Source organism: Colletotrichum tamarilloi, assembly GCF_030869305.1.
Source record: "Colletotrichum tamarilloi strain Tom-12 chromosome Unknown Scaffold_33.1, whole genome shotgun sequence".
Taxonomy (NCBI): Eukaryota; Fungi; Ascomycota; class Sordariomycetes; order Glomerellales; family Glomerellaceae; genus Colletotrichum; species Colletotrichum tamarilloi.
In genome coordinates, this window is record NW_026849416.1 from 56,421 (window position 1) to 77,643 (window position 21,223).

General features: G+C 52.5%; 8 protein-coding genes across 8 annotated transcripts; 4 read left to right on the forward strand and 4 right to left on the reverse strand.

Annotated features, from left to right (window-relative positions):
* Positions 1 to 3,466: 3,466 nt before the first annotated feature.
* Positions 3,467 to 4,163, reverse strand: CTAM01_08892 (nuclear distribution protein; the record flags this gene model as incomplete). The annotated part of the gene is made up of 2 exons (XM_060524912.1): positions 3,467 to 3,870; positions 3,950 to 4,163. 2 exons carry the CDS (start codon positions 4,161 to 4,163, stop codon positions 3,467 to 3,469), a joined length of 618 nt encoding a protein of 205 aa, XP_060380352.1.
* A 2,526-nt stretch (positions 4,164 to 6,689) lies between these two features.
* Positions 6,690 to 8,542, forward strand: CTAM01_08893 (transmembrane amino acid transporter; the record flags this gene model as incomplete). Its single annotated transcript, XM_060524913.1, has 5 exons — positions 6,690 to 6,763; positions 6,868 to 6,944; positions 7,023 to 7,606; positions 7,658 to 7,817; positions 7,869 to 8,542. 5 exons carry the CDS (start codon positions 6,690 to 6,692, stop codon positions 8,540 to 8,542), a joined length of 1,569 nt encoding a protein of 522 aa, XP_060380353.1.
* Positions 8,543 to 9,296: 754 nt separating this feature from the next.
* On the reverse strand, positions 9,297 to 9,882 carry CTAM01_08894 (ribosomal protein S16; the record flags this gene model as incomplete). Its single annotated transcript, XM_060524914.1, has 2 exons — positions 9,297 to 9,597; positions 9,806 to 9,882. 2 exons carry the CDS (start codon positions 9,880 to 9,882, stop codon positions 9,297 to 9,299), a joined length of 378 nt encoding a protein of 125 aa, XP_060380354.1.
* Positions 9,883 to 10,435: 553 nt separating this feature from the next.
* Positions 10,436 to 11,596, forward strand: CTAM01_08895 (methyltransferase domain-containing protein; the record flags this gene model as incomplete). The annotated part of the gene is made up of 1 exon (XM_060524915.1): positions 10,436 to 11,596. One exon carries the CDS (start codon positions 10,436 to 10,438, stop codon positions 11,594 to 11,596), a length of 1,161 nt encoding a protein of 386 aa, XP_060380355.1.
* Positions 11,597 to 15,373: 3,777 nt separating this feature from the next.
* CTAM01_08896 (developmentally Regulated MAPK Interacting protein) lies at positions 15,374 to 16,141 on the forward strand (the record flags this gene model as incomplete). The annotated part of the gene is made up of 2 exons (XM_060524916.1): positions 15,374 to 15,725; positions 15,795 to 16,141. The coding sequence occupies 2 exons, from the start codon at positions 15,374 to 15,376 to the stop codon at positions 16,139 to 16,141; spliced, it is 699 nt and encodes a 232-aa protein (XP_060380356.1).
* A 245-nt stretch (positions 16,142 to 16,386) lies between these two features.
* CTAM01_08897 (uncharacterized protein) lies at positions 16,387 to 16,602 on the reverse strand (the record flags this gene model as incomplete). The annotated part of the gene is made up of 1 exon (XM_060524917.1): positions 16,387 to 16,602. The coding sequence occupies one exon, from the start codon at positions 16,600 to 16,602 to the stop codon at positions 16,387 to 16,389; it is 216 nt and encodes a 71-aa protein (XP_060380357.1).
* A 55-nt stretch (positions 16,603 to 16,657) lies between these two features.
* CTAM01_08898 (uncharacterized protein) lies at positions 16,658 to 17,080 on the forward strand (the record flags this gene model as incomplete). The annotated part of the gene is made up of 1 exon (XM_060524918.1): positions 16,658 to 17,080. One exon carries the CDS (start codon positions 16,658 to 16,660, stop codon positions 17,078 to 17,080), a length of 423 nt encoding a protein of 140 aa, XP_060380358.1.
* Positions 17,081 to 17,734: 654 nt separating this feature from the next.
* CTAM01_08899 (uncharacterized protein) lies at positions 17,735 to 20,345 on the reverse strand (the record flags this gene model as incomplete). Its single annotated transcript, XM_060524919.1, has 5 exons — positions 17,735 to 17,943; positions 18,013 to 18,696; positions 18,751 to 18,835; positions 18,916 to 20,045; positions 20,102 to 20,345. 5 exons carry the CDS (start codon positions 20,343 to 20,345, stop codon positions 17,735 to 17,737), a joined length of 2,352 nt encoding a protein of 783 aa, XP_060380359.1.
* Positions 20,346 to 21,223: the final 878 nt, after the last annotated feature.

Here is a 21,223-nt window from a genome sequence, read left to right on the forward strand (position 1 = left end):
CCGATGGCCAATACTAGAGAGCCGAGTCTCCCGATCTCAGACACTTCGATACCCAGCTCTTGGACCCTCACATGTCTTTCGCTTGTCTTCTCCGGGATAGATGCTATCATGCCACCGACCGATGGTCCGGCTCTCCTCCGAGGCACACGCACAGCAGCGCGCTACGGCAACAAACTTCACAGCACGGCTCCTGACAGCTGTCCGGATGGAACCTGATGATACCGTGCCGCGGTCAGAGCCGCCGTGATCGACTGGGTCAGACTAGACTGTATGTATGCCTTTGACCCGTTTGACATGCAGGAACACGGGTGCCTGTCACCTCGTACTCGCCCGCGCTTGACTCTCGAATTTCTGAACCCGACAGCTGCCAAACATCTGCATCTCTGTATGGAGTTTGTAGAGCGCTAGAAGGCGCCTATCCAATTAAGCTGTCGTCCAAATCTTATTCGACAGCGAACCATTCGTACGAAAGACATCCGTTGGCGTCTTTCAAGTTCTGAAACCACAGAAACCAAACAGAAGCTACCGCCACAAAGCTGTCTCACAAACGCCTAGCACCGCGACCGAACCTCGATATGTCTAGATCTCGGAACGCGGCTTCGTCTAGTGACAACAGTCTTCTTCGTCGCCTCGTGAGCACGCCTTCTCCACTCCGACTCTACTATGACAGATCTCTCCCGGAAGACGCATTAGAATTTTCGAGATAGTCTCACGATCTGGCTTCTGGTCACAGGCTTGTGGCACTATGGAGAAAAGGCGCAAGCTTTCGGTCTAGGATAGCCGTTGCTGCTACGCAAATCGCTCAGCCTGTCGAACGTCACTGACATCTTCTTGACTCGCGCTCTCTCCTTTCGTCCCAACATCCCTCTTTTATCATAATGCGTTTGCGTTTCTGGGGGAACTCCGAAGATCCTGATGATCAACTACCGTTCAAACGGCCGGAACGATTTTTGGCTGAGCAACAGTAGCCTGTCGAACAGAGCTCATGTACATCCAACCTTTCACCTGACCTTTAGAACCGCCCAACTAGAAATAACGAGGCCTAGCATCGGCCTTGAGTCGAGTAGATATTGCTCACGATTGCGAATTTGGAATACCGCCTACCAACGATTCACATACCGTTGGGGTGGTCGACAGGTCCTTTTGTGACTATTCACTCAGGCACAGCAACTATCTTGGTTCCCATCGCAACCCATCTTCTGCCATGGGCGCATTCGATGCTTCGCTCGTATCACGAAACGGTTCATACACGATCTGTACATGCCATCGTCTGCGAGAGGCCTAGCCTTCTGCGTCTGTCCAATATGCGAAATATCAGAAGCGGAGGGAAACGGACGGGCTTGCTCTCAAGGCCGGAGAGACTTTAGATGAGTCGGCGGACCTCTTGTTGAACCGGCAAGATGTGGTACGTGCAGAAAATCTCTTTTCCTCCATCTCTGATCACCAGTCGTTCATTGACGCGGGCCCATGGTGGGCACCGTTCGAGCTTTGCTGGTGTTCATGCACCCGAAGATCCCGAGACTGTTCTTGATTCAAATCACCTAGGATCCGCCCTATTTCCAAACTGGGATTCGCCATTTCCCCCATTTCCGTGTTGGCACTACGCCAAGTCTGGAACGAAATAATATCTCGACGTCAACCATGCGAGCGGGCGGCGTGAAGAGTGTTCGATCAAAGACTAAGACGATACGCATGATTCTCTCCTCTACTTGATAGAGTGCCAAAGACGGGATCGACGGTTTCGAACTTTGCAACGTTTTAATCATTGACAGAGCTTGCGGCAGCAAATCAGCTATTGCAATCCCACTGGTTCCCAAACCACCTGTCACACACTGTGCGTCTTAACAATTTCTACCACAGCCCCCTCCTCCAGCCAGCATCCCTGAGAACAACCCCTGGGCATCTCGTGAAGTTTGAACAACCACGTCCGAGTATTCAGCCAATACGGCCAGCGGCACGATTGAGCTACTCCGCTTTCAACCAGACTGGTTCCAAGGGTGTTCCCTTGAATATGTCGACGCCTCAGTGGCTTTCGTCCTCCTGCGTGTGGCTTGACACGTCAGCTTGAACAGTCGCAAAACAGGGAAATGAGCATCTGGTGACCCGGTAGTTTGGCTGACGCGGGGTATCGAGTCTTGCCATTTTCATTATTGGTCAATTCTCAACGACAGACTGCTGACGTTTTCATAGGAACCCGATCTACTGAGTCCTGATTTTTGACCTGCTATCAGCCAGGAGTCCTCATGAAGAAGGTTTCGAGTTCAAATGGCCACTGATCCACCTCGGACGGACTAGAAGCTGTGCTGACACGCTGGCTACTTGGGCACTATCGTGAGGGGTTGTCAGCCGCTTGGTGCCATCGCCTGTAGTTCGCCATCCGTGCCCAGTGTTCACGGACGAGGCCCCCTGAGAGCTGCATTGGACAGCACCCGAAAAGCCAAGCTTTTCTGGTCTGGTAGATCAGGCTTCTCCCGATTCTAGCATCCAGTGTCACCTCAGCGCTCGAGCGGCCCCTCCACCGATATGCTTAGGTCAGTTGGATATGGGCAGAGCAATGTCGTGACATGATTATGGAAACTTTACATTCAGTCTTCTTGTATTATCGCCAATTTGCCACTGGTCATGTCTACACGACTATGGAGAGAGCAGGTCCAGCAAACCGACAAGTCATCGCCCGAGCGTTTGCTAAAGTTACTCCCGAGTTTCTTTCAGCCTCCCAGCAACTCGCCAGAGTTCAGTGTGTCTTGCCACAACTGATCAGTCATGGGACAAAGTCCGATAAACCTGTTTCTGAAACGCGGAGAAGGGAGATCCCGCCACTGCGAGGCCAGCACTTTGTGTGTGATTCTGCACACTGCTCTCCCCTGACCCGACCCATCCATTGAACCCATGCAATTGGGGCTTTGGTCCAATCATGTTGCATTCTTGAGAGCAGCTTTATGTGTCTCTGTTGCGGTTCGGGCGGCCGAGACCAAGCTTTTCGGGGTCATCCGAGCACATGGCTTGAGGCGACGTCCTCTGCAGGTCGGGCCAGGAGCATCCCGTTGCGAAACTCCTTTGTGGACAAAGCTTCCTCTCTTTGACCCGGAATTTTTGGGATGAAGAAAATCTATCCGCCGAGAGAGTGCTGTAACCGACTTATCGGATTCTCATGTGATGATATTGGTGGTGGTTGCTGGGAAGCTTTCCATTGCTAACCCGGCTGGGGCTGCTGTCATGGCCGTCGGGAAAGCTCCCACCTGAGGTGACTATTCCGTTTCATGCGTACCGGCAGATGGCCTGATCTCGGATCTGGCTAGGTAGACTGTTCGTACTGAGCGGCCCTGGGGGTATAACCAGCGTTCTAAGTATATGCAGGGCCCTGTGGTGCAAGCCCACCGGCAATCGTCTGTGTACCACAGTATGCTGGTAGTCTTTAAGCCATTGTTAAAGGTTAACATGATGTGACATCCCCGGACGGAAGATATCAAAGGGCTGCCGCGGCCTCCTTCTCTCGTTCGGCTCTCCGCACCCGGCGCTCAATCATCTCCACTCGGCCTTCGACATCGGCGACGAAGTCGGAGACGCCCAAGACGCCCTGCTGGTACCATGCCTGGAGGACGTCCTCACTCCGGGCGCGCAGCTCGGCCATCTCGGCCTCCTGGGCAATCTGCGTCGCTTCGATACCGCGCAGTCTGGGCATGAGGGAGGCGAGGGCCGCGCTCTGGGATGATTCGGGGATGGGGCAGTCGTTGACGGAGGTCAGGGACGAGGCTGTTGCCGGGAAGGCGGCAGCGGAGGCGAGGACGGTGGCTTGGATTGCTTCTGGGGCGAGGTGGATTGGCGGCTCGGAGGGCGGCGGGGGTTGGAAGAGGGTTGGTTGGGAGTTGTCTGGCAAGGGGTTTTGGGGTCAGTTGTGCTCATGAGGCTTGGGATTTGGCAGAGCATAAGAGTTGGCGGAGGAACGTACAGATCTTCATCAATTCACCGTATACGCGTATGCGGGAGAGGAGGTGGTTGAAGCGGCGCTCGAGATCTTCCAGGGTATCGACTGCTGATTCTGTCTGGGAGGAGTGTGAGGGTGCCGTTGGGCCGTATAGGAGGTGCTCGATGCGTAGTAGACGCGATTCGAGGAGGGATATTGTTGAGAGCGTCGTCTTGTCGAGGCAAGTGTCCATGGTCATGGGGGAAATCGCGCCTTGCGTCGTCGCGTGTTTGAGTATGTGTCGTTTGGAGCAAGAAATGGATTCCACTACGCAGCTAGTGTGCCGTCGCGCGTGGTTCAGGCTTGAGGTGTCTAGCGTAAGCCGTTGCTGGTGATTGCCGGTGAGGAAGATGTCTTAATTGGGAGGTAAGTCGAAACAAGCAAGCAATTCCCCGAGAGTTGATCGTCGCGGGTTGCGATTTAGCGTGGTAAGGCTGGGAGGTGAGGAAGCAAGGGAAGGTGTTGGTTGAGTGGCTGAAGCTCTCCTCTTGGGATCTCGAAGTTGAGAATCCGTGTGGCCAGCTGCCCCAGGAAAGTGTGGCTTGTGACTGACCCACCGGACCACCGATCCAAGACATACGATTAGATAAGAGGCTCTCTGGCTGAACCAGCCAATGGAATGAATTGGTCTCGGGCGCATTGAGACTCATTTCCCACAATGTCTCTCTAATTACAAAGTCATTATTCTTCACATATCTTCGGTATCCTAACCAACTCTATTCGGGGCGGTTCCGGGGAAGACGATGAAAGGGAGAAGTAAAAGCAACTTTTCTAGCAGGCATTAGGTAAGTTGAGGCACATCAAAACCAACGACATCAAACGGCATGTGAGGGTCGTCTGAGTCTCGTGCTCCCCCTCAAACTCTCCAGTGCAACTCCATGCCGGCCCCTGCGCCAAGCACAGGGTGAGGCAAGTGTCATGGAGCGGATGAGCGGGCTGGGTGAACGCTAAGGTAAGGACCTGCTGGCATTCTGTTGCTTGGTGCCATGCTGTCTTGCCTTGTCCTGCGCGGGCCGGTGTTGGCCGCTGACGGACATTTGGGAACGTGCCAATGCCTCGTGGCTGTGGTCATGGAAGTCTCCGCAGGTATGAGGCACGTACATAGGTCGGAACGGATACCGAAGGTCCATTGTGGTCTGGGCAATACGTAAGAATTGCTAAACTGCCAAATGCTTGCCCCGTCAAGTTCCAGTCGCGGGTCTCCGGTTTTCTTGCCTAAGAGCTCCCCGGAGGTAATGCTGTGTAACAAGAATCAATGGCATTGGACAGCTTCTGCTCGGCGGTAGCAAACGCTCTCGTCAGTTCATCATTTACTTCCCTGACCAACTTCCACTTGCTCCAATACCCACCACTACCACCACCAAGACTGGCAGTCCACCACCACGCAAGACGCAAGGTACCACCACCCTCACGACACCCTGTGCCTGCTCATTTTACCCGCCCCGAGTCCCCCGACCAGGTCCTGTCATCCTAATACCACCTTACTCTGGGAGCTGCCCGCCGCCTGTCCATAATTAATACCTTTAAACTTCTCGGTTATTGAGCGGGAACCCTCGTCCCTCCTCTTGCTCCTTCTGTCTTTCTCCCGTTCAGCGTGTACTTTGTACCTGCGGGGGGCTGAAGTGTTCTACGGATACATACGTCCTTTTTCCCATTTGTACACGTATACACCTTACCCACGTCCCGGGGGAAGCAAAAAGACCATCGCATCGCATCGCACATTGTCGTGTGATCTATCCGTCCGTCCTGCGACTTTGCGACCGAGACGACCTTCGACACCTTGGACGTGCCGTCGTGACTCGTTTTGTCGCCGCCCCCCAAGAAGGGCATCCAGAGATCGACAGGCAGACGAAAAGTGCTTGCTGGCCGGTATTGGCCACCCCGTCCACCGTCCGTCCCAGTGCTGCCTTCTCAGCCCGGCGGCCCCATTCAGCCAGCGTCAGCCCGCCGCAGAACCAGAAACCTTGAATTACTCGGTCGCTACACCCCGAACCGAAGCCTGCGAGGTTTGTCCCAGCAGGGGCAACCACCTTTTCCTCGATTGATTTCGAGAGATTCCTCCAAAAGCACGTCACAGCTGCCCTGCGCAAACTCTCCGCCGGCCATTCGTCGCAACGTCACGCCTTCTCTACGCCTTCTCCGCCTTGACTGACTGAGAGAGTGTGTGGGTGGGTGCGACGACTCGAACACCACTGAGTGACGACCGACCACCTACCTCCTGCAGCCGCAAGCCGCAAAGCCATAACCGCAAGCCGCAGTCGCATTCCAAACGCCGCGAAGCCGAGAAACGCCGCCTTGCTTTTCTTTTCTTCTCTCCTCTTCCGATAAACGACGAGCAACTGCTTTCTTTCGACCTCTCTTGTTACTCGTACGCTTTCAGCTTTTGCTCGACAAACCATCCACAAACCAGCTCCATATCTATCATAACTCACGACTTGTGACTGTGTTCTGTGACTTTGGGTCGCAGTTGTGGACACTTCGTTCTACTTCCCCAATCCGGCAACTTCTTACGGACTCTTTTTATTTTTATTTTTTGGTTATTCTTATCTGACCTCCGCTTTTTCGATTGCGCTTGCGACTACTATTACCAACCACTCGAACGAGAGAGAGAGCTTTGCGACGTAATCTGGCGACGACAGCGGACAACGAACAACGACCGACGACCGACTGATCAAGACGACGACACCGACGGCGATCGATAATCACGAAACGGGCGAGCAATACTATGACGAATTACTCTAGCATTACTGATGGAAACGCAAATTCAATTGCGTCTGGAAGCTCCGGCGAAATGTCACGGTATGCCGAATTCCCGATCCTCCCCGCAGAAGCAGAAGGCGCATACAGGCTAGATCACCCAGATGGAAGAGAGCTTTGCTGACGCATGGGATACAAATCTGCAGACAACGCCGAAGAAATACTAAGGAGGGGGGAGGCCAGGCCTCGATGCTGAGCAGTGTGATCAATCTGCTCAATACTAGTACGTCCTGTCGCGGATTTCCACGAGATGGCACACGAGTGCGGGGCAAGAAAAAGAGCTGACGAATCGTGACTACAGTCGTTGGCGCGGGAACGTTGGCAATGCCATCAGTGGTGTCGCATATGGGCTGTATGCTCGGTGTGTTGATGATTGTATGGTCTGGACTCACGGCCGCCTTTGGCCTGTATCTTCAGTCTCGTTGCGCCCGCTACCTTGATCGAGGGACATCGTCCTTCTTCGCCATTTCCAAGATTACGTACCCAAACGCCGCCATCATCTTTGACACTGCCATTGCGATAAAATGCTTTGGGGTGGGTGTCTCCTACATGATCATCATTGGCGACTTGATGCCAAAGGTCTTCATCGGCTTGTTCGCGAGTGCCGTGGCGGAGAACCCTTACCTCGGCGAGAGGAACTTTTGGATTACGGCTTTCATGCTGGTCATTATTCCTCTCAGCTTCCTCAAGAAGCTCGACTCGCTCAAGTATACCAGTATTGTTGCTCTGGTCTCCATCGGCTACCTCGTCATTTTGGTCATCTATCACTTCTCAACGGACCGGCTCAAGGACATGAGCGAAATTCGAGTTGTTGAGCCCGAAAGCGCTGTCGCATTCCTCAGCACATTGCCGGTTGTTGTCTTTGCCTACACATGCCATCAGAACGTAAGTTGACCTTGGTTGGTCGTCGGGGCTTTATGCTGATTCCGTGGACAGATGTTTGCCATCTTGAATGAGATAAAGGACAATTCTCCTGGCAGCGTCATAGGGGTTGTTGGCACTAGCATCGGCACGGCCGCCTCGATTTACACTGTCGTAGCTATCACTGGCTACCTCACGTTTGGTAACGCTGTCAAGGGCAATATTGTCATGATGTGTAAGTGACCCTGGGAGGATGGTACCCTCAGACCCTGCTGACTTTTTTCAGATTCTGCAACTGCCGCTTCCTATATCGGACAGCTTGCCATAGTAGTGCTCGTCACCTTCTCGGTTCCTCTTCAGGTCCACCCTTGCCGCGCCTCCGTCGATGCTATCCTCAAGTGGCGGCCTAACCGTGCTTCGAACGCAAACGGCCGGTCTACCTCTCCGGGCGGACGCCCGCTGCTGCCCTCGTCGGCTTCTGTACGCTCCGACCACGGATCCAGCTCGTCCATGGGCGAGACTCGATTTGCGATCTTGACCTCAGTCATTCTCATTCTTTCCTATGTCACCGCTCTCTCAGTACACAGTCTCGAGAGAGTTTTGGCCTATGTTGGAAGCACCGGCTCAACCAGCATCAGCTTCATCCTTCCAGGCCTGTTTTACTACAAGATTAGCGACCCCGACAGCATCCATCAGCAACGCCTTCACAAGGAGGACGATGACGCCGATGCTCCCAATGACGAAGAGGATGCCGATCCTATGACAACTAGTATCGCCAGTCTTGGGAGCATTGCCAGCCATGTGACGGATCCTCGCCAGTGGAAGCGCAAGTGGCGTTGGGACCTCGAGCACATTGAGCAAGACGCCCTCCGCAAGATGGCCCTCGCCCTCGCCATCTACGGCGTATGTGTCATGGTGGTCTGCCTCTTTATGAACATTGTGTTCCACGCATCTCACTAATTGCGGCTACCTTCATCTTTGATGAAGATGCGGCTTAGAGGAAGAATTGTTTCATTGAGACGACGATGCAGATATATTTACTATACGGCCGCTCGGGATAGACATACGGCGACGTCATAAAAAGTCCCACGGGCAGCGTCGCGCATTTTTTGGAGTTGGATGGTCTGCTTCTCTTCTGATTCTTAAGGGGCTTCTTTTGTTTTCTTCGTGTACCCCTTACCAGCGTGGTGGCTGCATGTCAAGGGCGTTGATTACGTCCAGCATTGGTCTTCTTTCTCATTGTTTAGTCTAGAAACAGTTTCTAGGACAGACTTGGCCCATCGGCTCATAGTCACAGCGGCCTTTTGATAACCTTCAAACTTAGCTTCAATCGGGAGTGACATTTGTGGTCTTTTTACAGTCGTTTTATTGTACAACTCTTGTGATGTGACGTGGTGCCGGATGCCTCTGGCGTCATCACCTCACGGTCCCTCGTCAATGCCCGTGGGCGAGCCGAGCCGCACCCTGGACACGTTTCTGGCCTGCCCGTTGCCGTCTCTTTTCGCCTTAATAGTACAATCCCGCCATCTGCCTCTTCCGCTCTGCGCCATCACGAATCCCATGCGTGAAAGAGCCAAGTGCGACCCCTGGGATCCGCGCGACGCTTTTTGATGCTTTGAATACACGACACATTCCCAGCCGATATGGGCTAGCTACCCCATCCTTGTCTCATCCATCTGAGCAAAACTTTCCTACAAATCGTCGCTGCCGGTGCCTATGATGATTCCGCCGGTGCCGCCGCCTTGGCCGGAGAGGTAGGTGTCCTCAGCGACTTTGCCGCCGTCGCCGTGTTGGCGGTGCCGTTTGGTCTGAATTTGGGCTGGAGGATGCCGACCATGGAGAGTAAGCGCCAGACGGTCTCGGTGGGCTGGGCGCCGACGCCGACCCAGTAGCGGGCGCGGAGGGAGTCGAGGCGGATGTCCTTGTGCGGTTTGGTGGTCGCGTCGTAGGGGTCTTGGCGGGGGACGGGGTCGTAGGTGCCGATTACTTCGATTGGTTTGCTGTTACGGGCTGTTCTGTTGTTGGTGAAGAAGAGTCAAGGGTTAGCTTTTGGGGAAGGTTTCTCTTTTTGTGTTCGAGGTTCGTTTGGGTTTGTGCTCTGTTGAAGCTTGCGATGCGGAGAGCTTTGCCTCTTGGCAATGGAGGGAGGGGGCTTATAGTGCTCATCTCATGGCGGCGATGATGTGATCTTCTGGGGATGGTGACTTGTGGTCGAAGGCGTACCTTGCTTGTGTGACGACGATGTTGTAGAAGGGCTGGTTGACGCGCCCGAAGCGGGCAAGGCGTATGCGGACGACCATGGTTGGAGGTTGTGTGGAGGGTTGAGGCTCGTGCTGGTGTTGGGAGGAATGGACGGTTCCGTCGGGAGGCTCGGGTGGGAATCGATTGAGTTGTCGGGCGTTCGGGGCGTCGAGATCGCGGAGCTACACAGCTTCAACGATGTATAGCAAGGTGAGGTGATGTGAGCCGTTCGGTGGCCTTGGTCGTGTCCGGGGGAATTTTTGGTCGGTGGTGATGTTGTTCCGCTTCCGAAGCAAGCTTGGCACTAGTACGAGAACGGTAAGGTAACGGAGGAGATGACTGGAACGGGGACCGGGGACCCGGGCCCCTGCCGATTTTCGTGTGGTGGGTTCTTAGTGATATGAGCAGAAACCAACAAACGATACCGAATAAGCAGTGGAAGAGAGGGAAGCGGGGGCGGTCTTGTTAGAGAAAGAGAGGGGAAACTAGGGGGAATTTGCCTGGCCACATCAACTTCCCACTCTGTTCTCACGAGTCACGGCTCTTTTTAGCGCAACGACTAAATAAACTTTCCACGACTCGAGCTACCTCACGGCAGGAAACCCGTTTGCAATGGCCGACACACCGGCACCTCCCCCACACCCATCATCGGGGCCCGTTACAGAGCCGGCTGCCGAAACGGTGTATCAACCGGCAGCTCAACCGGCAAGACCGGCAGCCACCTCTCCCGACGTCGAGGGGGGAAGCACAGATCCTCTTGCACAAGTGACTGTCGCTGGCGACGATACTGAGAATGAGACCGACGCATCCTCATTGCAGAGCGGACTTACTGCCACAACAAACGAATCCCAGGCGTCTGTGGCCCCAAGCATCTTTGACTATCGGCTCGAAAATGGCCGCAGTTACCACCGCCTCAGCGATGGCAGCTACCTCGTTCCCAACGATGAGACTGAACAAGAGCGTCTCGACATTGCGAACCATCTCTGGCTCATCGCCTGGGACGGTAAGTTTTGCCTGTGCCCCAAGAACCAGGGCGCTAAGAGGGTTCTCGACCTCGGCACGGGCACGGGCGTGTGGTCCATCCTATACGCCGACGCCTTCCAAGGTGCAGAAGTTCTAGGCGTAGACCTGAGTCCAATTCAACCCGAGTTCGTGCCTCCGAACTGCTACTTTGAGGTTGATGATCTCGAGAAAGAGTGGACGTGGACGACCCCGTTCGACTTTATCTTTGCGCGTAATATGGCTGGCAGCTTCCAGGATTGGGCAAAGGTCATTAAACAGGCGTTTGAAAACCTCGAACCCGGCGGCTACTTTGAGGTCCACGATAACCTGTACCCCCTCGAGTGCGATGACGGCACCCTCAAGGAGGATTCGGCGCTGTTCCAGTGGTCAAAGTACCTTGTCGAGGCCACGGACAAGATTGGCCGTTCCATTACCATTGCCTCCAAGCTTGACAAGATGCTCGAGGAGGCCGGCTTCGTGGACGTGGTAGTCACGAAGCAGGTCATGCCGGCGTCGCCTTGGGCCAAGGACGAAAAGTTGAAAGCGCTGGGTGTGTGGACGTCGGCTTCGCTCCTCCCCGGCATTGAGGGCCTGTGCCTCGCCCTCTTTACCCGCGTGCTGGACTGGGACCCTAACGAGGTCCTTGCATTTTGTACAAGCGTCAGAAATGATGCCAAGAACTTGGGCATCCATGCGTACTGGTACGGATACTCCATCTACGGACGAAAGCCGTTCCCCAAGCAAGGGGAAGAAGAGGCTACCCAGAACTGAGATTGGAGAGTCTATTTTGGAGGTCTGCAGTCTCCTGTTAGAAAGGCAAGTCCAGACAGTGACTGCCTGGTAATTATGAGCGTGCGTTTCTCGGGCTACATTATATTTAAAGTATCGATCATATTCTATCGTTCTGGCGGCTATCTTGTGTTCTCGTCTTTGGCTTTGCTACAGTGCGTTTCATGAATGTCATCATGTTTCTTGAAACCAACCTGCATGACTGAGTCCTGGTCTTCTCAACAGTAATTGCCTATTACTAGATTACGCTTTGTCTTTTGCCCTTGGCCTCTGTTACATGAAGTGTGTGCAGGTCAGTTTAGTCCCCACGATCCGCGCTCATCTAGTGGACGCCGATACACGTGAGATTGATTCAATCAGCTGAAGAAACGCGTGACTGTATGAATTGTGAACCTAATGATAATTAGAGACATTGACGGACAAGCTAAGACAAGCTTCAAGGAAGTTAAAGCCAGGCCGGTTGGAGTAGCTGTCGATTTATGAGCGTGTGAGCTTTTACCTGCGCGGTCTTTCGTGTTAGATCTGAAGACGACCTCTTCTTTAGCTGTGACGCAAATCGCTCCCCCAAGACGTTCTCAGGCAGATCGCCCAGACGATCGGCGATCTGCTCGAGAAGCGGAAAGAACTACGTTTTGACAAGATCCTTCAGGAGCCCCTGAGCTGGTTCATAGATTTAAACAGAGCGCCACTATACTCTGCCAAGGTTGATCCCATGCTGTCGCAGTTTGAAAGTGACAGGCTTCCAGGAATACCTTATCAACAAGCATATTCGGCAAGGCTTTAAAACTTACAGCTCTGTATATGAACGGAAGTTATTTTGTGGCTTACGGGGACGATAGTGATGAGATGCTGAAGACCTTTCCACAGATGTCTGACATTGAAGCTTCAATTTTGGTCGAAACGTTGTCAAATAGCTTGGAGTACGATCTGAAGAGCCGGGTGGGTGCTGTAGAACTCACGAAATTTGCGCGGTCCAAAACTTCGGACCCCTCTCGAATGCGCAAACAGGTCCAGTCATCATGGCTTTAAGAGCAAGTTACGGACGCTATGGATCATAAAACCCTATGGTATTGTGAACACATACTGAATCGAATCTCTCAATGGATACCTGAAAAGATTCGCAAGTCAGGAGCCACCGAATCACACTGTACTTGGAAAAGTGAGCATCATCATACACGCGAGCATAAAACCAATGTTGAGAATGTGAGACATCTGCTTCACAGGAGTTCGAAAATTCATAGGTCAAAGTTTTTTATCGTGCATGTGAGGTAGGCTCCTTGTGTGTCTGTGTTAAAGAACTGATGCCTAGGCTTACATCGGTGTTGAAACTATTGACTTTTACTCGGATAGATGCTAGTGAAATTGCAAGTCTTACGTGCATGATACCACCAATCGACATCTTGATTCATTTCTAGCTAAAAGCCAATGGGGGCTCAGGATTGGGTATTTCTAGAGTTCTTTTAGGAAGGCTGCGATGCCTCTTTTCCCACGAGTTTGAGCTATACCTTAATATAGTGAGACCTTCCGTCATCTACCTGTTCTATATAGGTCAACTGATGGCTTTCCTTTGCCAGCCCGAGCCTCAATCAATCATCGAGTTGCTTGTAAAACCCAGCTGAATTTGGGTCAAATAGATGAATGATCAAAAGTTTCGTTAATTTAGTTGAGATATCCGTAACTCTTATTTCATGAGAAAGTATTTGTTCTTGGCAGCATGACGCCAGTCATAGCCTGCATCAAAGGGATCAAGCCGTCCTGCAAGGTGTAAGGGCTTTCCGCGCCACTTGATTTCTCTCTTTGAAAGACAGCATGGGAGGCAATTTGGTAGACCTTGAAGAAAAGGCTATGTTGCTGTGTTCATGTCTCAACGCTGCCGGCCAACTACCATTGGGTGTGCCAACAAACCCAACTAAGCGCTGGTTAACAATTGCAAGAAGTACGCTATGTTTTCTGTTGTTCTCAAGTAGTCCCCTTGCCTGAGAACGGATAGCGGGAATGAGAGCACATCATTCACTTGAGTCTCTTTCCAGGCTGGCTATTACGTAGTACAACAAAGTGACAGACTTCGAGGCAGCATCAGGTAACTATTAAAAGAGTCATCTCATTGAGCACTCTGCATGGGCAGCATGCGGTTGTCAAGTCTCAATTTCGCGCCGCGGCTAAGATTGTGCTTCCATCAAGACCCCATTCGGCTACTTCCGAAGACCACCGTGCCGGGAATTCGGTGCGCGCTGGGGACGCCTTGACCATGACAATTCACTCCACCAGCGGCTGTAGCGGCGGCAGTGTGTTTGGTTGTTCTCTGGCACCCTGGAAAGTGCGATGGCGAAGATGGCAGCTACTTTGCGAAGACAACACGATAGATACGAAGAGTTGTTTCCAAGTACGAGACAATGGCCCGAAATTCCCGCGAAGAGCTACTGTGGCTCGTTTGCGGCTAAGGTAGAGTCTTCTATCAATAGTTCTGCCCCAAGTGCAGGTGGGCTGGTATGACGCCAAGTCCTTGCTACTAGTCACACTTACTGATCCCGCTGCAGGCTGCAGCTGTCAGGAACTCCGCCGTCGGAACTTTTGAACCAGCTTGGCGGTGCCCACCGAAAAGACGACTGGACGAGCCTCCAAGTGGTCGGGTTGTGTCAAATTTGGATTGACAAGTGACAGACAGGCTCGAGGTCTGCCCACCGAGATGACAGGGCCCGTTGCCACCGATCGTCGCCTCGGAAAAGTACATACACGAGGAAAACGATGGCTTTTGGCTGCCCGATGCCAACAAATCTAACAACCACGCCCAACCCGGCCTGCTGCGTGCGTGCGTATCTGGTAACCTAGACGAGAAAAAGAGGCACAGAAGGAGGAGAGTCCGAAGAGAACAGCCCGTTTTGTTTACTATACTAGATTCCTTAGGGTGGAAATCAGTGCTGCACGGGGGCGGCTCTTCCATGCAAGGTACCGCGCAACCGAGCTAAAAGGGGGGTTACTGAATTTAGTCTGCCAGCCACAACCCCAACAGTGTTGACCATGGGTGTGCCTCATCTCGCCTGGGTTTGTGTGATGGGGATGGACACAAATGGAGGTTTCCTGATTGGACCTGGGGACAAGAAAGCATTCGTGCTGAAAGCCTGAAGCCATTGACCGTTCCTGGTGAGTCTTTCGCTTTTTTTTATATATTTTTTTTTTAATTTTTTTTTTTTAATTTTTTTGAAGAGCTGAAAGTTTCATAAACAATCTGTCTCTGGCTATCACAACAAAAGCCCGGAACTCTATTGGTGGCAATGGGCCATAGTCTCGGCAATACCGGCCGACGGCCGACGGCCTTTGCTTTTTACGAGTTGCAGTGGATGCCATTTCCTTCCTTCGCGTGCGCCCGAAGCAGGGAGTCGCCTACGTCACGGCTGGCAGAAAAGAAACCAATCCACCATGAATTGATGGTTTTAACAGCAATCTAAAATTCTCTGAAAGTCGGTTTTGCATACGAGATGGGGCGGTGGGGTGGCACTAATGAGTGGAGGAGGAGGGGTGGGAGCACCAAGCCTGACTCGTCCGCACTATCGACAGGGATCGTCTACAAATGGGTTGTTTATAAAGCTTGAGGGGGGAAGCTCAATTTCTCTTATGTTGTTCGGTCAACTTCTCAGATTCATCAATTTTGGACGTTCGTTCTTGTCACTCGCTCAGACACACTACTTATTCTAATACCGGAAAACTTCAACAAAATACCAAGAACAAACTATATCTAATTTCTCACTTAGAAACGACAACATGTTCTCCAAGACCGCCGTCGCTATCACTTCTTTCTTGGCCATTGCCGAGGCCGTCAAGGTCACCAAGCCCGCCAAGGGCGACGACTGGGACCTCTCCAAGACCAACGAGATCACCTGGGAGACCGTCTCCAGCGACCCCAAGAGCTTCGAGATCGTCATCGTCAACCAGTCCGGCTACCCCGAGGTCTCTGAGACCATCGCCACCGTCCAGGCCGCCGATGGCAAGTACGAGCTGAAGGGCGCTAAGGTTGCCGCCGGCGATGCCTATCGCATCAACCTCGTCTCCGTCGACCCCCAGAACTCTGGTATCCTGGCTCAGTCCAACGAGTTCAGCTTCACTGGCTCTGACGGTACGTGAAGACCACTCATTTCTTCACTATGATGGTTATAAGCAATCGCGCTGACTTTCCATGATTTAGACTCCTCTTCCGCCTCTGCTTCTGGCTCCGCTACTGCATCGGCCAGCGCCTCCGGCTCTGCTGCCACTGCCTCTGCCACCGGTTCGTCTTCCTCGGCCTCCGGCTCCGCGGCCACTGCCACCGTCACCCAGACCTCCGGCCTGACCACAGTGACCACCGGCTCTGCCACTGCCTCGGCCTCCGGAACCGCTGCCTCTAACGCCTCCGGCTCAGGTACCGCTTCCGGCACCGCCACTGGCTCCGCTGCCTCTGGTACTTCCACCTCTGCTCCCAGCAGCGCCTCTGCCATCAAGTCCACCTTTGCCATCTTCGGCTCCGTTGCCGTCGCCGCCTACATGCTCTTCTAAGCAAGATTTAGATACAAGCACGAATCTTGTTTTTTCCTTAGAGCTGTTTTGAGAAACCCGAATGATACCAACTGGCTACGATTAAGGGAGTAGCGACAAACCAGCGAAGTGCATTTGGATGGGCTGGAAATTGAGGATTATATCACGCAAAAATCGGATGGGTTATGTCTGGCGTTGCCTTCGCACAAGTTTGAATTACGTTTTTATAGAGTAATCTTGAAGCCTTGCTACTGGACTCCCTCCATTTACAAGCGGCTCGAATACGCAACCTGCATGTGTGAGTATCCGTAAGAATACCCTGACGATGGAGAACCTGGTATCTGTATGCATGATGGGATGGCCTTCCTGGGATTTAACCCCAAGTTTTCGCGCTGTTCCGGACGCGACCTGAGCGCGGAGATGAGCAGACCCATGCCGTTCATCCCGAGTGCCCAAAAAGTCAATGAAATAATCTCCACCATTGAATTGGGCTCGTAATTATGGATACAGAATGGGCGCACCTAATTCGAGACCGTTATGCGGCATAACCCTGCCGTTCCCCTGATCGGCCGCCTTAACGTGCAGGTTGGCGTCTGTTGGTTAACCCAATTGGGATTGACGGCTGGGATCATGCTAGGATGGGGCGGTCTTCCTTCGCTGCTCCGTTATCGCGAGCACTGGAGTAGCGAACCAACGGCTAGTTCAAATCGCGCCAGATCACCTATGGAAAACATGATTGTAGATCACGATATCACGAGGAAAGAATACGGGTTGCTGACTCTCATCATTTCGAAACGAAGACCGCACACCGGCAAACCTGTCGATGAACCCCAAGACGGTCACTTTGCGGGCATTACCCGCGAGTTCCTCTTTATCGTGGATCCTGAAAATTCGCGACAATTTAACCTTCCACACTTTCCACGTGCTGAAGTAGCTTTGTTCGTTCCTCCACTGTCTTGAAACTGTGAGACAGTCTGCTTCAGCCTAAGAAGGCGCTCACCAATAAGAATAGCGGTCTGGCTGGTCTTAGATGATGCCGCTTATTAGGAATGTTGCCCGTTGAATTGTGACGCGAGTAAGGGATCTATCTCGCTGTCCTTATTTTACCTATCATCGAGTGCTAAGGCACACCCAACGATGGGCTTTGTCTACCCTACTCTTCCGTGAAGTTCAACCGCGATGATCTTTCTTCCCCTTATGATTATATCTCTAGCTTGCGATGTATGAGTGAATACGATTATAATGATTCCCTCGCTCAATCGCGTCTAATTCAGCGCTCCAATACTTGATGAGACGCTGAGTCTCCTAATCTCACACCTCGAAACTCAAGTTGCTGATTGAAAGCTATTGGCGGAGAATGATCAGTGGGGCCCACTGCTCAGGAGGGCTTCTCGCACCACAATCTTCACATTGCATAGAGGAGACTGCTCTTGGGGTTCGAACACGACATCGGGTTCCTACTGCGATTTAAAAGTCTTCTTGGTAGTTCCTGAAGATTTTGCAGCAAGTTCAGATGTGCTGATTTAGACTGGCTATTGAGGTAACAGACACCCTAAAGCATTCTGGGGAAGATCAACGCCATTCCAGATGGTGGGATGCACAAATCATTCTACACTAAGCATCTCCACTCATAGAGGAGGCTGTACTAGTACTTTTTCTTCTTCGACTGAACAACCTCATGGGTCCGCTGGGCTGTGTTCGCTTCAAGGTTGGCGGTAAATAGCCCTCTTTTAGAGACTGAGGGCTGATGTGTGACTGAGGGAAGATGCCAAACTTCCCTTTGCTGTTCGTTCCAGACCAGCACCAATGATCCTGGTAAAGCCCTGAAGATGCTTAGGTTAGCACTAGCACTGAGCCTGACCAGTCACTCAGGGCAGGGGGAAAACACTTACACCCAACGTTTCTGATCATCTCTCCTTTCCCAAACGTCAGCCAGCCTGCTCTCGAGTTATCGGAAGGGTCCCATCTCCATCTCGTGGTGATCGATACCGCGCTGGTAGCTTGGAACGAAATCTCATTCTGTTTTGGGCTCTCTATCTCAACGCATTTGGCTGGAAAGGGTCCTTGAATGCCGTCGTGCCATCCGGTGCACCACTTGCCGCCCCATTGTTCCGGAAACTCAACACCGACAATCTTTGCGCCAACGAAGAATGTGAGCACATTTGAGCTACCGTCAGGGCCCAGGAGGTTCTCGCCTCTCCGCTGAACGTGGCTCTTCAAAGCTGTGGCGACGGGAAACTGGGTGAGGATATCATTATCGGGGAATGAACTTGGAGCTGGAGGCGATGGGAAATGGACATCATAATCCTCGATTTGATGATGGGCCTTGCCGACTTGACCATACAAGACAGTAACACCAGGAACTTCAGGGAGAGGCTGTGGATGGCGAGAGAGGTGTTGGAGGAGCTGATCTGCGCTCTGGAAGACGGTTGCATCCCCCTCGTGAACAGTGCGTCCGATGTGGGTGCAGAACAGACACGCGTATCGGATTTCCGCTGTTGTTTTCACCGCGATGTGAGATTTGACCAGCAGGCGCACACGGTAGAGTATACCATACTTCAGAAAGTTTGCTCGGGCTTGGGGTTGTCAGAAACAGCAAAGCAAATCAATGGAAACTCGGGTTGGCTTACAGTCACCCTCTTTATCTAGAGTTAATGATCTGTTCAAATGATGATACTCGCAATCCATGCACCGGCCGATTGGAAGTGGTTCGCCCTGCTTTTGTTTTAGTCGTAGTGTTCCCAACCTGGATTCCGTGCGTCGAAAATGTTTTGGGGGTTTGAGGGTTGACTTACCCACGTCATGGTCTGCTTGATGCCGTGCCAATATCCTCCACGGCGAAATGTTTGTGCGCCGTCACAGAATCCCTTGAGTTGATGAAAAGAGCTCTTTGGCCCTATCAAACATCCTTCTTCCTTTTCCATTGTTGAGATGGATCTCAAGTGTTGCGTACTAGTCTCTGAGGCTGCTTGCTCATCAGCCAGCATCAGTCCATCTGTAAAGAGTCCGGAAGATGGGAAATCGACGGAAAGGGCTGGATCAGATTTTGTTCCTGCGCTAGGTGACATCCTCACATCGATGATTGGAAGCTCAGGTGAAGTTACGTTGGAAGAGTAAGTTGGGACATCGGAGTATATCGACGTTCTGTTTGTAGTTGAAGGACTTGTTGGATCAAATACCGAGCTTTGCGGCGTCACGGTGTCGAAGCCTCTGCGATGGATCCGGGATACGAATGTACCATCGCTAAATGCATCATCATTCACGGCAGAATTCTCGGGGATGCTTCCACGGAAAGGTCGCCTGGCTTTTGGAACAGAGGTCTGCTCTTCAACCCAATCTGATGTCCGTGGTTGTAAGGGTTCCGGTGAAGTGACAATCCTCAGCTGGCCCATCCCATCGCTGAGAACACCTGGGGATAACGGTCGTCTTTCCCCTTTACTGGAGGAATTAGCTCCCGAAAATCCACGAGATGATGGAGGATCTGAATCTGTTGACTCGGCTATGGAGTGAGTCCGCCTCACCGTCGCACTATCAGACGAGCCATGTGAGTCTCTCGTGCGACTACGGCTCACTGACAGTTTGGGTTGCCGCGGTACGGCAGGAAATGAAGGGATATTGGCGGTTCCGTGGCTTCCACCTCGCAAAGGCGGTCCCGGCCGAATTTGCGGGCTGGCGCTGAGTGACTGAGCCAGCTGGGGTGGTAATGGTGGTAGAGGCGGCAATGGCGGAAACTTGTGCACCGGCGTGGTCGGAGTTTTGACGTCGATTTTCACCCTCTGAATAGCGTCCAGTACCACTAGAGCAAAGCTTCGTGTCGCCGTCTGAATATCGATAAACTTGGTCGAGTCGAAAGTGTCCAACTCTATGTAATCCTCAAAGTCGTAAAGCAGTTCTTCAAGTGTCCTTCGTTTCTCCGCCAGATCATCTTTCTCGAAGATCAGTCAATCGACCACCATCCAGGCATGCCACGGCTCAACATACCATTTTCGGCGATGGTCTCTTTGAAGACATCTCCATGCTTTTCGAATTGGCTATTCCACAAAGGTCGTAATCTCTTCAATGCCCGTTGGCCTTCTTTTGCGATGGTGCTGGCTGACTTGGCCATCTCCCGGGATGTTTCCGGATCCTCATCCTGTGCATCGTGTGCATTCTTTGCAGATTCCTCCCCCCTTTCTACTACTTCGCGGAAAGGAGCAAGAATGAGCTCCTCAACGTCGACAGCCATGACTCGGAAATGACTGTTCTATGAGTTGAGACAATGTAGGGAAGTAAAATGCCCAAGAGCCGCTCCACGTCCGTGAGTTCGGCAAGGTTCGGATCGCCCATGACACAACGTGGCGATGGGGTTCGAATTAAAGGGTCTTTCCAAACGGGCCCGTTACCACATAGCTGGTACACTGAGTACACTGCGAGACACCCATTGCGCGGGAGATTACTGCCTGCAGCCTGAGAAGGCGGCGGCGTGTTGGAGAGAGGGTGCAATTCGAGGACTGTCCTCAGCCACTCGATGGAGCACGTGGGGAGCTCGCTAAGGGGCTGAAGACAGGATTCTTCATGCACACCGGGACACCAGTACGGCGCTATTGGTTCGGTCGCCTAAAGAAGTGCATCTTGCCGAATCGCCGAGCACTACACCGAGAAAGGCACCTGGCAAGGCTTGATTACATTTTCAAGTTGGCAAATTGAGCTTGTGTGCATGTGAATTTTTGATGTTGGAGCTGTCTACGCTAGGAAGAATTGGTGAGTACGTCGAGGAGCAATACTCGTATCCCGTATCTTAGCCTAAGGTGTATTCGATATTCCAAATGTTCGCCCTCGAAGCTTAAGTGACACAAAACTTTTCTCCACGTTCATCTCCCTGCTTTGCCTGACACAGCAAACCTCTTCTGCTTGGTACTCCTCATTACCCCATCTGGCAATGTGCTCAAGAAGGTTAAATAGCATTGGCCATTCACAGCTGGACCCCATACCCGCTTCGAGAGCACGCCATCCCGTGCCGTTCGGCCTTTGGGAGGGGCTTTTCCTTGCCAATATCAACGACCACCGCCCGACTCCGGGGTCGAACCGATGCCGGGCGGCCACGGAGCGGGGTCGGTCTCTTCT